The 19803-nt window shown below is 34.7% G+C and overlaps 1 protein-coding gene across 5 annotated transcripts in view; it reads right to left on the reverse strand.

The window, feature by feature from the left end:
• LOC125267810 (disks large homolog 4) overlaps positions 1–19803 on the reverse strand; it is a 200152-nt gene that overhangs the window by 32078 nt on the left and 148271 nt on the right. For all 5 annotated transcript variants that reach the window (XM_048189782.1, XM_048189784.1, XM_048189780.1 and 2 more), the window contains 3 exons: positions 7276–7329; positions 6784–6834; positions 6368–6492 (listed from right to left, as the gene is read on the reverse strand). In XM_048189782.1, the coding sequence (XP_048045739.1) occupies positions 6368–6492; positions 6784–6834; positions 7276–7329 (230 nt within the window). The remainder of the gene's footprint in view (positions 1–6367; positions 6493–6783; positions 6835–7275; positions 7330–19803) is intronic.

Below are 19803 nucleotides of genomic sequence, written 5' to 3' on the forward strand. Positions count from 1 at the left end.
TTCATCGGTTTTGCAGATTAATCTGCACTGATAGCTGATTGGTGGAGCAATCGGTTATCGGCAAAAATCCGTGCCAATAGTTCCGGGTTGCGTCCGTTTCTGGAGCTATATGGGGAGGCTGGAGCGGCTGAGAAGGGTCCACTGTCATCATTCTGTACGAGAGCGGCCTCTAGAGGCAGAATCACTGATGCCTCGTGCTGTTTATTTTGACACGTGAGGTTGAGCGCTGCGTGGACAGCACTGACACTTCAGATGCGCATTTAAAAACACCGACAGTGAAACGGTATGAATACAGAACTCATGGTGTCATATCATTATAAAGAATTAATTTGCTGACTAGATGCTGCATCAGCAGAGAAAGTATAGCAGTAGCCTTTGTTTGCTGTCAAGAGGAAGCTAACATTCGCAGTACCTCAAGCAGTTAAAACAATGTGACAAAAATACACGTAAATGTTCAATGTCATGATTGTTACCATCTATTTGCATTAGTTTATATATTTAGCTGGTCAATTATGCATACATTAGCCGTCAAAGTTGCATATTTAAAGCTAGTGACGTGAGAAAGCAAATTGTTCATTCTGATGCAGCCGAAAGAAACATATAAACAAATCAGAAACGTTTCAATACTGCGATACATATTTGGTTATTTTAATTAGATAATCATCAAGTGTTCTAAAATAGAAGCAAATAAAGTGAGAGACTATACATGTAATATACATTTATGTAATTTCAGTGCATATAGACAACACTTTACAATAAGATTCCATTTATTGTTAGTTTGTTAAAGGTGCTCTAAGTGATGTCACGCGTTTTTAGGCCAAAACATTTTTTGTCACATACAGCAAACATCTCCTCACTATCCGCTAGCTGCCTATCCCCTGAACGCACTGTAAAAAAAGTCTCTGTAGTCGCCACAAGCTCCAAAAACGGCAATAAAAACAAACTGGTGCAGCCTGGACCACGAATCATAATAAACATGCTCCAGCCAATAACCGACAAGAATGATTTTAAATGCGCGTTCATGACTGTTTCAGGAAGCACGGAGGGGAGGGGGAGGAGGAGGGAGGGTCTAGCTAGCCTCTGTTTTGTTTGACAACACTTCGAACGTCAACAAGAAGTTACTCCACCCAGGATTGCTTAGAGCACCTTTAATTTCAACATTTACCAATACATTTTTAGAATGTTACTTTTTATTTCAGTTTGAATGCATGTTTTTATGTACTTCAATATTTAATAATATAATTAATATATTTATATTTATATATTTATTTAATTTAGTACATTTTCATGGTTCAGTACTGTTTATTTGTAATAAAGTTTAGCACTGTTATCAGAATCTTATCTTACGTTTTGGCCTTATAAATATCAGCAACTGCACCAAATTGCATATTTTTACTCAGTTTGGGCTTCTGAATAATATTGAGCCGCTTTTTCCTCCTCGAGTATGAGCTCCATATTATCACAGTGTTGCCAAGTCTGTGGTTTTCCTGTGAAATTGGGCTACTTTTACACTGTTGTCACAGGTTGTTTTTCATGTCCGCAGGTTGAAGTGACGCCAAATAACATGATATTTAACCACTGTAATGCAAAGTTTACCAGCGGAGCCCTGCCAAAAACGTGGATTTTACCCCCCGGAACGCAATTTTGGGCTAGTTTTGAGTAGCAATTGGGCAGGTTTGTGAAAACCTGGCAACCCTGCACATATGTTTCACATTCTCTCATTCATCATATGTGAGTCAAAAAATCCTCATGTATCAAATGTGACCAAACAAACAAAAAAAAAAACATGCACATTTTTCAAAAAAATATTTTGTCTAAAGGTTCAATAAACTAGAATCATGTGACTAAAGTACAGTACACTGCTCTTTTCTCAAGCAGAGCACAACACCATCTGACAAAAGACATTTCACTGAAACTGACAACTCGACAAAACGCCACAAATACTCCTTAGCTTTCAGAAGTGCAAATGCGGCACTAGCTGTGCTGTCATCCAGTAACATAAAGCAGAGATTACAGAGAGAGAGAGAGAATACAGTAAGTGCCGCTGTGATGACTGATTGTCAATAGACTTTTTTTTGAACATATCTGCTCATAAATATTCATAATTGACCAAACTAATTAATACTGACCACCAAGTAAGAAAGTAGAAAAACGGAACAGATGCTTAATTTTTTCCTGTCAGTTTTGTCAGCTCAAGCCCTTTCCTTCATCTACATGGACTACAACAACATCTCCACCTACTGAGCTCTAAAACAAGTGGACCGAAACACAAAAACAGGGCTCAGGTCTGTCTGATAAGGTCACGGCATCTCTAAGAAACAATATGCAAATAGACTTTTAAAAGGGAGAAGAAAATGCTTCTGTTGATAGCAAAAGCTTTATGTATAATCTAGTCCAATTAAACACATACTGATATAGACAGGCTGCCACATGCTACTTAGCATCATTTCTTGTCACTCAACCATATTCCCAGCATATGTATCACTTTTGAATCATTCTGTTTATTGCACTGTATAAATATCCTGTTAAATTTGTGGTAAAAATACGGATGGCATATTGGTGCCTGTATATTTTACAACCTATAATCATGCATTTCATTAACCGATTTAATATTAAATATCTATTCGAACTACCAAAGTCAGCTTTTTACCTTAAAATGTATTGATAACCAATACAATAATAGAAGTGGTACAATAGAAAGCCACATGTTGAATCAGAGTTCATCATAAGTGGCCTGTCCATAAAATATGACTAATAGTTGAAGATCGATGGTGAACATAATGCAATTAATATCAACTAAATAACAGAATATGTAACACAAAACAATGTGCATTACTGATAACAAAAATGAAAGAAAGAAAACTACTTATGTCAAGCAGAGACTTCTGTGAATGTCCTTTTATGGTTTTTCACCTTTAACTATATGGTAATTTATAGTTTTTACTTGCAAAATACAAATTTGACAGTATTTTACAGTAGAATTTAATGTTAAATGTTACCATTTTCATGGTAATTTATTTGCTATAGGTAATTTCACTATAGCATTTATAGCATTTTTAAGCATTTAACTTTTCTGTAAAAATTACAAACATTTGTTACTTATACAATAGTCTCTTTTTTCTATGAAAGGCAAAAGGAAATATGAAGCAGAACGTTTATGCGGCCTTACAATAATGCAACTTTTAAAAGTAATGTATTTCAATATTGTGTTACTCCCTAAAAAAGTAACTAACTGTGTTACTTAGTCACTTTTTATGGCAAATAATGCATTTTGTTACTTTTGCATTGCTTTTTCTCACATGGGCTTGCTTGTTTGTCTTTTAATAACAAAAAAATAAATATTTTTGGCAAATCTAAACGACTTTTTACACCATAAGTGAAATGGATAAGCCTCAGGCTGAAGGAAATGCAAATTCACATCTGTTAATTTTTCATATTTGTTATTGCAGGTTTGCATAATATTCTGAGTTTGCATTTCACTTTTTTTATTCATTTTGAGGAATACTGAATCTGTTTTTGTGCAAGTGAGATGAGGTTAGACAAAAACACGGTTTGGAAAATGGATTTATGTTGTACATTCTCATTATATAATTTTTGTACATTTTTAACACAAAAAAAAGTTGTGGACAGCAGCTTTAAGTTACTTATTTGAAAAAGTAACTCAGATATTTTGTTGTAAATTATACGTTACATTACTAGTTATTACTTGCATTACTTGTACAGTTACCCCGACACTGTTAATCAATATATCATGCCATTTTTTATTATAATTTAAATAGCATTTAAATAATATATTTGCCTGTACTATGAAAATACTTGAATGCTTTATGACACAAAGTATCTTCACAAACCTTTCACTAAAAAATAGAGAGCATTCAACTGTAAAATCACACTGTGGGGGAAAAATGTTCCTGTCTTTCCAAACCACAGTCCGTTTGGTCCCAGAACATCAGTAATGAACCCCGACTGTCCGCCGAGAAGATGTGAGGACAGCATAAAACAGCTGACAGTCCATCAGGTTTGACAGTGTGTGTGTGTGTGTGTTTGCCTCAAGCTGTGTGGTTAACGTCAGTAGTTCTCTTATCATTAACTAACCAATATGTCTCTATATGACTTTGATGAACAGACTGAAAGCAGTCATTATTCACTGACAGTCTTCACCTCCGGTGAGCTGTTAACCACTGCGCTGCATCTCTGAGTCAACTGCAGCACCGATCATTCACACTGCTGTGTTAATTAGATCACTGAAATGATCCGACTGAGGGTGAGGAAATAATGACTGAATTTTCATTTTTGGGGAACTTTAAGGAACTGCTACATCTAGAGTTACTTCTCTCAAGCTGCTATTTCTGTCTATCTCTTCTCTGTCGCTTCTGTGCTATTTCTGTCTGCTTAATTTCTCCTGCAGTGCAAGTGAATTTGTGTGTGTGTGTGTGTTTGTGTGTGTGCATGTGCGTGTGTGTGCGCGCGTGTGTGGATGTGCTGCCATGCTCTGGGGTAAAACTGCATTTGTTAGCAGGAACCCCAGCTGGTCCCATTAACAATGCATCACTAGTACATCCACAGAGATATTTAACTGTGAGTATATGATTATGAATGTGAGCATACATGTCCATATACACATACAGTGACCATAAAACTATTAAGTTACATGGATGTCACTGTGTAATACCAAGTGCTATTAATTTCAAAGAAAGAAAAAAAAAAAAAAAAAAAAATATATATATATATATATATATATATATATATATATCAGTGTTGATTCAGTTCAGTTCAATGACAAGTTCATCAATTATGAAGTTCAATTCAGCTATAATCAGCTCTACAGAAGTCAATAGTGTCATTATTTAGCATGCAAAATTCATCAATTATGAACCGAGTCGAATCCGCTATAAAGCAGCTCTAGTGAAGACAATAGTTTCATTATTCAGCTTAATTTAGTTCAAGTTTTGTTCTCATCTAATAGTGTTGATAATGCAGTATTACTGAATATTAAAGTGACCATAAAATCAAATTCCTATTTTTTATGGAATATTGCAGTGTTTATTATAAATTATTTATTTGTTTTTACATGTGCCCTCATAAATCTAATTCAAAATAACTTCCCCTCCCTCTTGCAATGCCATTTCTTTTCCGGTGATGTCTTTACTGACGTAAAGGGCGGGGCAACCTGTCACTCACATCAGATCCACCAATAGCAAACCACAACCATCCAATCAATTCCTTATGAAAATCACGTCCCGCCCTACATTTGTTCTTGTTCTGAAAGCCGTTTCACTTGATATGCATTACAATAGGGATGAAAAGACTATTGCAACTTCCATTTCATGCTGACTTTAAAGGTGCCCTAGATTGCTTTTTCACAAGATGTAATATAAGTCTAAGGTGTCCCCTGAATGTGTCTGTGAAGTTTCAGCTCAAAATACCCCATAGATTTTTTTAAATAAATTTTTTTAACTGCCTATTTTGGGGCATCATTAACAACACACTGATTTTTGCAGCGCGCCGCCCCTTTAAATGGCGCGCTCCCTCCTGCCCCACGAGCTCTCGACAATACAGTGCATAAACAAAGTTCACACAGCTAATATAACCCTCAAATGGATCTTTACAAGATGTTCGTCATGCATGCTGTATGCATGCTTCGAATTATGTGAGTAAAGTATTTATTTTGATGTTAATGTTTGATTCTCTATGAGTTTGAGGCTATGCTCTGTGGCTAACGGCTAATGCTACACTGTTGGAGAGATTTATAAAGAATGAAGTTGTGTTTATGCATTATACAGACTGCAAGTGTTTAAAAATGAAAATAGTGACGGCTCTTGTCTCCGTGAATACAGTAAGAAACGATGGTAACTTTAACCACATTTAGCAGTACATTAGCAACATGCTAACGAAACATTTAGAAAGACAATTCACTAAAAATATCATGTTATCATGGATCATGTCAGTTATTATCGCTCCATCTGCCATTTTTCGCTGTTGTTCTTGCTTGCTTACCTTGTCTGTGCACAGATCCAGACGTTAATGCTGCCTTTCCTTGTCTAATGCGTCGAACATGGGCTGGCATTATGCAAATATTGGGGGCGTACATATTAATGATCCCGACTGTTACATAACAGTCAGTGTTATGTTGAGATCCGCGTGTTTTCCGGAAGTGTCTTTTCCATGTAATGAACCGAGGGTAAATTCAAATTTTGAATCTAGGGCACCTTTAAGTGTCTTTTAAACCCCAACAAAGCAAGCCAAAGTCTTCTAAAGATAAATGAATCAATGTTACCTATTGCAGTGACATTCATACATGTGTAAATGTGATTTAAGCATTTTTGGGGTCACTCTATATGCAAACTACATACAGTACGTGTGTTACCTGAGTCTCCCATCTTGTGCAGCGGCTCCTCCTGGAATGATCTTGGTGATGAAGATGCTGGGGTCGTCTCCTACATGAGGGTTATCAGTCCCTCCGGCGATACTGAAGCCTAGCCCAGAGTTCCCCTACACACACACACACACACACACACACACACACACACACACACACACACAGACGACTGGGTCATTCTACAAAATAAGAGTCATTTGTGTCCCTCATATATGTATAGACTGAAGCTCTGCTATACTGTAGGTGCCAACATGTATTTATTTAGCTTTAGATGTCAAAGGCAATTCATCAACACTGAAACATGTTATTTACTTGATAGAATCTCTAGTGAAGAAGATGTACACTTTAGAATGCTTTTAAAAAATCATGCTGTAATACAGGACTGTAATTGTTTGTAAGATTACCCTTTCCAACGTGATCTCTTCATATTCAATCTCTCCTTCTGCTCCGTTTACCTACAAGACAACACATGCGCAATGTCAGTCCCTTTAAGACAACATGAAGACATGTATATAGTATCAGGAATGCAAATATGGTGCCAGTTTACTTGAATGGGAAACATTCTCCAAAACTGTATCTGGATTATGTTTTTAATCAGCAATAAAGCAACAATTTTATCATAAATGTTTTCTTCTTCAGTTCAAATCACGCTGTATTTCTCAGGCTGGTTCAGATATGTATTCTGCCGATACCGTTATCAAATGCAGCTTGTTCTTTTAACTGAAAGACAGGACTTCTATTTATACAGTTTCTATATTGAGCATTTTGGTGGTTGCTCAGGTTTTGAGGGTGGTTGCTAGGGTATTGCTAGGGTGTTCTAGGTTTGAGGCATATCTGCAGCACTAATTATATCTAGATCCGAAGACTAAAATATGCATTCTCTGCATAATACTTACATAAGGTGAGCCATCCAGTGTGTCTGTATTCACCACTACTGGTGGAGAGTTCGCCTGAAAGAGGAAGAGAGAGGGAATGTTTAGCACAGAGATTATTAGAGATAATGGCTGTGTTTGGAATTTACCACGGTACTGCTTGCACGTCTGTAGCAGGATGCAGTATATACTGTGCACAGTAAGCAAAATGTCTGTATGCAAGGAATACCTTGATGACCTACTGTACTACATTTGGTGTTGTTTTTAAAAGAAGTCTCTTCTGCTCACCAAGGCTGCATTTATTTGATCAAAAATACAGTAAAAATTGTACCATTGTGAAATATTATGTCAACTGTTTTCTATTTGAATATATAATAAAATTCCTGTGATCAAAACTGAATTTTCAGCATTATTACTCCAGTCTTCAGTGTCACATGATCCTTCAGAAATCATTCTAATAATACTAATATATATATATATATTAGGGGTGTAACGGTACACATATTTGTACCGAACCGTTTCGGTACTGGGCTTTCGGTACGGTGCACGTGTGTACCGAAGCATTACATTGCAACCAATATTCACCACCAATAACCGCAATAAGCTCTGCGTTTTGTTACTTTCGATAAGAAACAAAGTGTCATCCTTCAAATTCTGTCCACGAAATCATGAAGTTTAAACAGAAAATGGCATTTTGACGCTCTTTGATGTGGGGTGACAGATCACTGTACAGGCGCCTCAGTTCAACCGGCAGCGCGAGCGCGGAGCGCAAGTGAATGTGTTCATCTCTTCCTCCTTAATACTAGTTACAGAATAAACATGAAAGAACATCTGAAGGTATGTTGCAAGATTCAGTACAACTTACTGAAACGGTCATATCTCATGTAATCGCTCATTCAGTGTTTCAACGGTGGAAAGACATAAATGAAAGCTTCCGTATTCAACAATATGTCATGATGCATTTACCTCAGAAAAGCCATTCAGTGTTCACAGCTTGTTAGTTCGCTAGAGAAATGAACTTTTTCGCTTAATATATGCACTGTATTAGCCAATATATTCATTATTTTACTTAATCTTTTAGTGATATCCTGATTAGGCTATTTAATGTATGTTTAAATAAATCTGATGTTAAAATAACAGCCACTGTGTAGAAATGATTATATTTCAACAACGAATTGGAGTAAAAACATTTAGAAGTTAATGCAAAAACTGCCTTAGGTGCAGCTTACAGGTTTGCATACAATTTGTTATTTGAGTGTTGATTATTTTATCTAAAAATAAAAAGCAATTGAATTTAGGCTAATAGTTTGGGCTTCTTTCAAGTTAGGGCTCCCTACATATTTTATAGCATTAGCAGAGATCATTTTTTTTTTTATCCTTAAGAAACTTTTAGTTTTAATTTAATTTAATATATTTAAAGACAAAAACACAATTTGTTCAGTAAACCTCTGTTTAATAATAAAAAAAAGCAATTTTATGTTTAGTTTTTATATATATATATTCTGTAGTATTTCAAATTAGGGCCCTATCTTGCACCCAGCGCAATTGACTTTGTACAACGACGCATGTGTCATTCCTATTTTGCACCCGCGCAAAGCGCGCTTTTCCCTCCACAGAAGCACGTCGCTAAACTAGTGAATGAACTTGCGCTCCCTGGGCGGTTCAGCGCAAAAAAGGAGGTGTGTTCAGGCGCATTGCCCGCGCATTGCTATTTTAAGGAGCTGAAAATAGACTGCGCTATAGACCAACTCAAACCTGGTCTAAAGTCTAAAGTCAATGGCGCAATATTTTTTTGTTAGAGCGCGTTAGTAGAAACTGCGCCTCTGGGCGCGTCCACAGTGCGCGTTGACTTTGCTTATTACACACAGGGATGCGCATCACACAAACATGCCAAATATTAAAAACAAAAGGATTACAATATTAAAAGAATATTATTGTGTAGGCTACATAAATATAAAAATGTAATGATGAATAGTCATTGCGTGTATTAGAATTAGGCTACCTATTTTCAATTCAGCCTATTACTACTTATAATGATGAACGAAATTGGCTAATTAATTGAACAATCGTGCCAATACACACACATATATATTAACTGACTCATCGCGTGTACGCCATGTAAATAGCAATCCGCCATGGCGCGAGCGCATCTCGCTCTTAAAGGGAATGGGAGATGACACTCTGATTGGTTTATTTCACGTTACGCCCAAACCACACCTATGAATAATGAAGCTACTTCAGACCAACCCATTTTAGATTTGCGCCGGGCGCAAGAGCCATTTATCCCGCCGGGAAAATAGCAACAGCGCCGAGACCCGCCCACAAAGTTACTTGCGCTTCGCGCTTTGACACTTGCGTTTCAGATCGTTAAAATAGGGCCCATAGTGTTTCTGCTCAGAACGATTAAATTCGTTCGTTTCCGGTTGTCGTTTTCGTTCCTTGAACCGGTTTTAATACTTAGTTTTAATACTTAGTTTTAATAATAATACTTACTTAGTTTTAATAAATAGGACATTACAAAGTATAAAAATACAAAATAGAATTTTATTTGGTCTCTCTTTTTAATGTAATGTTTATTTAACCAGGAAAATTAAGTGAAACAGGGACATAAATTTACATATGATAAATAAAAAAATGTGAGAACTTTGCCTCCTCATTTTAAAACACCAATACACACCACTGATATATATATATATATATATATATATATATATATATATATATATATATACACAGTACAGTCCAAAAGTTTGGAACCAATAAGATTTTTAATTTTTAAAAGAAGTTTCGTCTGCTCACCAAGGCTACATTTATTTAATTAAAAATACAGTAAAAACAGTAATATTGTGAAATATTATTACAATTTAAAATAACTGTTTTCTATTTGAATATATTTCACAAAGTAATTTATTCCTGTGATCAAAGCTGAATTTTCAGCATCATTACTCCAGTCTTCAGTGTCACATGATCCTTCAGAAATCATTCTAATATGCTGATCTGCTGCTCAAGAAACATTTAATGTGTACAATTGTACAAAATATTTGTGTACAATATTTTTTTTCAGGATTATTTGATGAATAGAAAGTTCAAAAGAACAGTGTTTATCTGAAATCTAATATTTTGTAACATTATAAATGTCTTTACTGCCACTTTTGATTGATTTAATGCATCCTTGCTGAATAAAAGTATTCATTTCTTTAATTTTTAAAAGCTTTAAAAGCTTTGTATTTTAGACAAATGCTGTTCTTTTGAACTTTCTATTCATCAAGGAATCCTGAAAAAAACAACACTGAAAATAATCATAAATGTTTATTGAGCAGCAAATCAGCATATTAGAATGATTTCTGAAGGATCATGTGACACTGAAGACTGGAGTAACGATGCTGAAAATTCAGCTTTGATCACAGGAATAAATTACTTTGTCAAATATATTTAAATAGTACACAGTTATTTTAAATTGTAATAATATTTCACAATATTACTGTTTTTTACTGTATTTTTAATTAAATAAATGTAGCCTTGGTGAGCAGACGAAACTTCTTTTAAAAACATTAAAAATCTTAGTGGTTCCAAACTTTTGGACTGTACTGTATATATATATATATATATATATATATATATATATATATATATATATATCAGTGTTGATTCAGTTCAGTTCAATGACAAGTTCATCATGAAGTTCAATTCAGCTATAATCAGCTCTACAGAAGTCAATAGTGTCATTATTTAGCATGCAAAATTCATCAATTATGAACCGAGTCGAATCAGCTATAAAGCAGCTCTAGTGAAGACAATAGTTTCATTATTCAGCTTAATTTAGTTTATATATATATATATATATATATATACACAGTTTTATAGGTCTGTCCACTGAAACAAACAGCAAACAGCACATATATCTACAGATAAGCTGTACTACAAGGTGCACTACCCTCTATTACAACTCACACACACTACAAGCAATTTACAGCTGTAACATCTGCTAGCACCTCTATTGCTTTCCAATAAATGTGATTAGACACACACACACACACACACACACACACACACACACACACACACACACACACACACACACACACACACACACACAAGCAGTTATGCCTTCCAGCTCTGTTCCAAACTACTGCCTTTTATTACAGGGCGCAGCAGCCGCCCACATGATCACATTAACACACACTCAACTACACACGCTGACAGAAACTCATTCAAGTGCTCACTGCCCCACGGGTCAGATTGGCAGTGGAGAGAAGGAGAGACGGATCTCCGAGAGATGAACATTTCCGTGCAGCCACAGGGAGGAGTGTGTGTCTGTGTGCTGCGGGCAACACTGTTCTAACCCTGAACAACATGCAAACTAAACAAACGTTTTTATGGCTGTTTAATCCAATTCACATATGCATCCTTTGTATGTTAAAGACCAGAGTATGAATTACCCCAGTAAAAAAAGAAGTGCTTAATTGTATTTAATGTATGCTTGTAGTGTACTTTACATCTTTAAAAAACTGTACTTGTAGATAAAATAATAATGAAATAAAAGGTCACTGTCACGATTATATTTATGTTTGTGCTTGCCTTAGTTCCCGTTGACTATTAGTTGCTATGGTTAGTGATTGATTTGGTTCACCTGTTTCTCATCTAGTTTCATTTGTTTATAGCTTGTATATAAACTGTTTCAGTTTCCTATTGTCATGTTCTCTGTTCACATTTATGTGTGGTGAGCTTTTCCCCTGTGATTTCCTGTGTTTTTATTTTGTAAATGAAGACTATATAGTTCATCATCATCACTTCATCATCATGCTTGTCTGCAACCACAGCTTGTGACAGACACTTAAAGGATTAGTCCACTTTTAAATAAACTTTTCCTGATAATTTACTCACCCCCATGTCATTCAAGATGTCCATGTCTTTCTTTCTTCAGTCGAAAAGAAATTAAACCTTTAAAAAATCTTTAAGAAATTAAGAAATTAAAGAAATGACCTTCAATCGTTTGGTGCCCATTCCAGCAGTGTAGATGCTGCTAAGTGTATTACTGCCCTCCACAGGTCAAAGTTTGAACTAATTTTTATATGCAATATGCTAGTTCAATAGTATATAACAATTAGTTCAAACTTTGACCTGTGGAGGGCAGCAATACACTTAGCAGCATCTACACTGCTGGAATTCTAATAGAGGAGAAGAAGAAGAGAGCTAGTTCAAGATGAGCATTTAAGGTTAAAACTTATATAATTTTCATTTTTTTTCAGAAAATGAGTGATGGTTTCACTAGATAAGACCCTTATTTCTCATCTGGGATCATGTAGAACAATTTGAAGCTGCAGTGAAACTAATTTTGACCTTCAATCATTTTGGTGCCCATTCAAGTCTACTATAAGGAGAAAAATCCTGGAATGTTTTCATCAAAAACTTTAATTTCTTTTCGACTGAAGAAAGAAAGACATGGACATCTTGGATGACATGGGGGTGAGTAAATTATCAGGAAAAGTTTATTTCAAAGTGAACTAATCCTTTAAAGACAGTACACATTCATTATGTTTGAACAATCTTTTGTAATGCTTTAAAGAAGTAGACTAACATACTAAAGCACATGTAGATTGCATCCATCAACACCCCCAAAGCTTCACAGTCCTATACCTCTTACTTTGTAGACATTTCTCTATTTAACATTAGGCTTTTGATTTATATGCTGTTTAATGTTTCATGATCGCGTTAGTTTACATGTTCTTAAGCAATGCTTCTATCGCTTGTTTCTGCTTCTTCTTCCTGTGTTTTGATCTGGAGATTCTGTACTCTTTCAGAAGATAAGTAATAGCGCCCCCTACCGTATAACAGTGAAAACATGAATTGCTGGAAAATTCCATCAATGGCAAAGAAAGAGTTAAATAAAAATGTATTTTAGTTTAAATGTTTGACACAATTAATGAATTAAATGAATGAAAGCTTGAATTGCGAGATATAAACTCACAATTGCGAGAAATAAAGTCAGAATAAACTCACAATTGCAGGATATAGACTAGCAATTCTGACTTTTTTCTCGTAATTGCGAGTTTATATCTTGCAACTCTGACTTATGTTCTCATTGCGAGAAAAAAAGTAGGAATTGTGAGATAAAATGTCGCAATTCCCTTTTTTATTTTTTATTCAGTGGCGAAAACAAGCTTCCATACTTAAGTAGGACTCATAATTACTTCTATTGTCTTTTACTGACAAGCATTATAATAAAATAAAATACACTTTAATTTTATTTCTATTGAAACTTGTATGTAATATATGTCAATATAGTTGTAATTACACGTTTATAATAATGAAATTGCAATTTAGTACATTTAAAATATATTAACTAATTATGACACGTCTCTCTGAAATGATTGGTTCTGATTGGTCAGTCGCGACATTCGGAGGTCAGTTTTTCCCTGATAATGACTATCGTCAATAGCAATGCTGTATAATGAGCATTCATCTGGGTATTTGATGCTTATTTCATTAAAATGCAGCCATTATCAACTGTATTTACTTTAAAATTAAACCAGACAGAGCACTTTTTAGTTCATTTTTAATCAGCTATTTTAATTTACTCCTCAGCGTGTTTAAATGAATGGGAATCATGATTTCAGTAAATACACCTAATCCTAGCAGGAATGAATGGAATAAACATTTAAAACTATCACACATTTAAAAAGACTGCTGTACTAGAATTTAAAAAAGAAAATCTAAAAAGTAAACTCACTAACTTTTACTAGTATCCATACATGACGTAACTATCTGTAAAGCACTGCTCACATGGTGGAAACACCACCCACAGGAATTATGTTGCGAACACATCACCAGACATTCATCCACCAGGAAAAGCAGTCCTCAGATAATCAAGAATTCATGTAAGCACTTTCATAAAATATAATCTTCATGTTTTTGCTTTTAAACCTTCCAGTACACTTGCTTCACAGAATTCCATGGGCATTACTACGAGTTTAATGTCCGTTCATACAAAACCAGGGGTTCACTGAGCTTCAGCAGTTAGCCTTGCTGGAAGATGCTGTAACTAACCATGAGGCCATTACGAGGTGACTGGCACAAATAAATTATATATATATATATATATATATATATATATACAGTACAGTCCAAAAGTTTGGAACCACTAAGATTTTTAATGTTTTTAAAAGAAGTTTCGTCTGCTCACCAAGGCTACATTTATTTAATTAAAAATACAGTAAAAAACAGTAATATTGTGAAATATTATTACAATTTAAAATAACTGTGTACTATTTAAATATATTTGACAAAGTAATTTATTCCTGTGATGCAAAGCTGAATTTTCAGCATCATTACTCCAGTCTTCAGTGTCACATGATCCTTCAGAAATCATTCTAATATGCTGATTTGCTGCTCAATAAACATTTATGATTATTTTCAATGTTGAAAACAGTTGTGTACTTTTTTTTTCAGGATTCCTTGATGAATAGAAAGTTCAAAAGAACAGCATTTATCTGAAATACAAAGCTTCTGTAGCATTATACACTACCGTTCAAAAGTTTGGGGTCAGTAAGAATTTTTTTTTATTATTTTTTTTGAAAAGAAATTAAAGAAATGAATACTTTTATTCAGCAAGGATACATTAAATCAATCAAAAGTGGCAGTAAAGACATTTATAATGTTACAAAAGTTTAGATTTCAGATAAACACTGTTCTTTTGAACTTTCTATTCATCAAATAATCCTGAAAAAAAAATATTGTACACAAATATTTTGTACAATTGTACACATTAAATGTTTCTTGAGCAGCATGTCAGCATATTAGAATGATTTCTGAAGGATCATGTGACACTGAAGACTGGAGTAACGATGCTGAAAATTCAGCTTTGCATCACAGGAATAAATTACTTTGTGAAATATATTCAAATAGAAAACAGTTATTTTAAATTGTAATAATATTTCACAATATTACTGTTTTTACTGTATTTTTAATTAAATAAATGTAGCCTTGGTGAGCAGATGAAACTTCTTTTAAAAACATTAAAAATCTTAGTGGTTCCAAACTTTTGGACTGTACTGTGTATATATATATATATATATATATATATATATATATATATATATATATATATATATATATATATATATATATTAGTACGGAATGTGCACTGGTAGCATACTTCAACTCTTAAAAGTAAAAAACTACTTGCAAACAATATAATATTAATGAAATAAAAGGCCACTCAAGTGTACTTAAAGAGAGTACACTTTCATGACTTTCACTTTTCATGAAACTAGCACTTTCTTAACACACATTTTTACAATATATTTAAATATGTGAAGTTTCAATAGAAAATTAGTAAAAATATACTATATTTTAGTTTACCATAAATATTGTGTGTTTGTCAATCAATTTACAATCAGTGTATTTGTCAGTGCACTTTAACCATATTTCAAAAATAATAATTATCATTATGAAACTGCATGTAAAGATGTAATTAAGTCCTGCTGAAGTTGGTCAAAAAAAGCACTCTAAAGTTCAACTAACTTTATTTAATATAAATTTAAATTATAATACATTTTCATCTAATTGCAATTAACATGCAATTAAGTGCCCGAACACATTACATTCAGTTCACACTTAATTCTGTTCTTATTATTTCCATACTAAGTATTTAGGGCACTAGTATACTATGTTCAAGTGCACTTCTTTTTACAAGGGCAGGTATATTAGAACAGCTTGAAACTAATAGATGAGCCAAACTGTTTTTGGTAATTGACAGCATGCTGGTCATATGAACTATGTTGAAAATAATAATATATTCTGAATATTCCATTTAGAGGTGAAGATGGGAAATGAGAAGCTGGACTGAATGGTGGCGTGTGGGTGGTAACGCTGCACTTCTCTCTCTCTTTCCACTGGAATTCTCTGCACCTTATTCTCCTTCATCTCCCTCTCAGCTCTCTCTCGTTCTTTCGGTGGTTTCTGGTGATTTGTTGTGCTGCAGTAGTCTGTAGATTAGCATGAGAAGATGCTCTGTAGCTAAAGCATGAAATCAGCCTCCTACACTCACACCATTACTTCTCTCCTCGTTTCATTTCTCTTTTTCTGTCTGTTCCTCCACCAAGTTTTATTACCCAGCTCCCAATTCAAGCAGTCTTTACAAACTGACAACAATGCAATGATGAAATATAATTAATATTGGTATTTTTCAAAAGATTACTTGCGATTAAGCTACGAAAGTCTGTGTGTTACCATGATTTTAACATGTTTGGGTGTTCTTGGGCATGATGCGAAGCAGATTCAAATCATTTATTATTAATATCGTTCAAAAGTTTGGGTTCATTTTTTTTTTTTTTTTTTCGCATGGAAGCACTAAATTGATCAAAAGTGACATTAAAGACATTTATAATGTTACAAAATAATTATTTTTTAAATAAACACTGTTCTTTTGAACTTTATATCAAAGAATCATGATAAAAATGTATCAAGGTTTCACACAAAAATATGAAGCAGCACAACTTTCTTCAACATTGATAATAATCAGAAATGTTTCTTGAGCAGCAAATCATCATATTAGAATGATTTCTGAAGGATCATGTGACACTGAAGACTGGAGTAATGATGCTGAAGATTCAGCTTTGATCATATTTAAATTATATTTTAAAATATAGTCACATAGAAAACAGTTATTTTAAATTGTAATAATATTTCACAATATTACTATTTTAACTATATTTTTTTATCAAATAATTTCAGCCTTGGTGAGCAGACTTCTTTGAAAAACTTTCGAAAGTCTAGTAGTAAAAGTCGAGATGTAGTTAAGGTCAGTGAGCAGCAGACAGCTGTGCTGTTCTTACCCTCCCAAAAACAGACGCTTTCATCTCCACACCATAAAATCAGACTCATCCTCTCATTATGAGAAACATCTGTTCATTTATCCACACTCTACATCTTCATTTTCTTTCCATGTCTCTTCCCTTATTAAGACAGCTTGTTAAGCCTGCAATTTATCTATGTCACAGAAAAAGAATAAAGAGAAAGGAATATTTCTAGAAATAAGTGAACCCTCTGAGGAGACGTGATGTAATGCATGTCTATGAAAGTCAGCAATGACTGCTAAAATTAGAGCAAACAGAACAAAGATTCTCTGTGTGTGTGTTTGTGTTTGTGTATGTCTGTGTACGCTCCTTTAAGTTGCCTTTAATGGGTAAAACAAGCAAGTTGTCAGACACAGTTCAGTGTCCATTGAGTGACGGTAAAAGGCTATCTTTGAAACTATCACCTTTGTAAATAATGCACCACACTAGACTAGAAACCTAGCCATAATGTAAACAAAAGCAAACAGCACATTTGCTGAAGCAACCATGTCATTTTAGCTTGCTTCTAGTCAGCTTTGAGCTCTTTTATTGTGACTTGTATTTCATGGAACCCGAGTGCTCCATATCACAAGTGCAGTGCAGTACCAGGTGAGCTATTGAGCAAGTTTACTCCGTCAGAAAAACAGCACATATGGAGCTGATTATGAGATGCAAACTTCAAAATGTATTACTTTACAAATCATGCACTGGTCATATTGTGAAAGAAAAGCATGAAAATAAGTTGTTTATTAATCAATAATCTGCCCCTGTAATCATAATTTGAGTCAAAAGGAATAAAAGTTGTTGTTTACTGCCACTAGTGTTCATTTCAGCTGGAAACTGCAGTAAAATTTATGTATAGATATGTTTTTGGAGTATTGCAAAATGATCCTGGGTTGAAATAATGTTTTTTTTTTTAAGTATCTGTTATAGAATATTATATTTAAAAGTAACTTTCCTCAACACTTTTCCTGAGCATTTGTTTACCACCATTTCAATCACTGTTTTACAGCCTGATAGATGGTGATGTGGAGGCATCTGCTTACATTTCCCTGATGTTTCCAAGTCAGAGATGGCATTGAAGGCATGAGGAAATCAAAGATCATAATCCGCACTGCTTGGAGGTCAGACTTGACCAGGCAGGCTTTATGGACCATTTGTGTCAGGTTGGTAGGGAAACTGCAACAGGTCTAGACAACCTGTGATCAGGAGATCCCAAAGATCTTCCTCTTTACTGTAGCTGTGGTGTTTGCTGAGATCGACAAACACAAGAAAATAACTTCTGGTGCAGACAACATGGCACAACAAATACTGCCGTTCTTATGATGGACTCACCCGAGATAGACAGGGCCTATAGTTAGTCAAATGCATGAGCTCTCAGCACTAATCTTGTGCCATGGAAAAAGCAAAAACTATAGTCACACGCATGAAGAAACATGGTGAGAGCTCACACACTCTAATAAAGTTTTGGATCAAAAAATAAATAAATAACGCAACAGTTTGAATCAATCTTTATTAGTTAGGCAGTGGCTATTTGCACTAGCGATAGATGCTATTAACACCAAGTGTAAACAGAAATTAGATGCCATTTACACTAAATGAAAATAGCAGCATTTTCTTAGTGATATGCAATTTACACTAGGGCTGCAACAACTATTCGATATAATCGATAATGAAAATCATCGACAACAATTCTCATTATCGATTAGTTGGGTCTTCCCACCGTGCACGGAAGACTTCCGCCAGTCGCGTCAAATTACTGCACTGAATAACACATTTCTATGGACAAAAATGCATCTAAAAATAGTGGAGGAAAACAGAGTGAGCTGCTGCGGAAAAGGTACGAGATCAAAGCTTATCAAAACATGAGAACACTTTATTTTAAGCTTCAAGCTAATGCATTAGCGTAATGGCTTGCCCTGTCAGGCGCTTTGACAGATGCATGTGCATCCTCAGCGCAAAACGTTCAATCTACAGCTATATCCTTATCTGTAAATGTTACAAATTCACACGAGTATTGACATTTTGCATAAAGGCTCATCCTGACAGTCTGCGTTAAACTTCAAACTTTACTGAATGAGCGCCGGCGCACCCGCGTCAGACGGACGGGACGCGGGAGAGAGGGAGACAATTAATATTCAGCACAAAAATATTCATTGTTTTAAGTTAAATTTAGATTTAAAAGTCAACATGTCATTCAAGTATTTTATGACAGTAGTAACTGTAAAGGGAGAACTAATTGAATATAACTGTAAGATGTTTCTAATAGCCTATTTACAGGATAAAGAAATGACAGTAACAGGTGATTGTGTCCAGAGTGAACATGTGTGTGTTACGTATCCCTTGTCTCTAGAACTCCATTTCCCATGATCCTCTTGTCTCCACACCTGCACTCACTTCCCTCGTCAGCTCCTCATCATCACCCATCATCATCACCTGGACTTCCTCGTTTGCACTCCCTATATATATGGACTCACTCCCCTCACTCCTTGTCGGTTCTTATATGTTATACCGTGTGTTTGATGTTGTTTTTCTCTGCTTAATGAATAAATACCCTTTTGTTGTGGACGTCCGTAAAAGCCTTATCTTTAACAACACCAGACCCGTAACAGTGTGTTCCTGCAAAACATTTATCTTGCCTGTTAGTTACCACTGAGTTTCTGTTTTTCTTTATTATCTTTATTACTGTCTTCCTTTTTAATGTAGAGTAGAGATT

This window comes from Megalobrama amblycephala, linkage group LG4, assembly GCF_018812025.1.
Source record: "Megalobrama amblycephala isolate DHTTF-2021 linkage group LG4, ASM1881202v1, whole genome shotgun sequence".
Lineage (NCBI taxonomy): Eukaryota > Metazoa > Chordata > Actinopteri > Cypriniformes > Xenocyprididae > Megalobrama > Megalobrama amblycephala.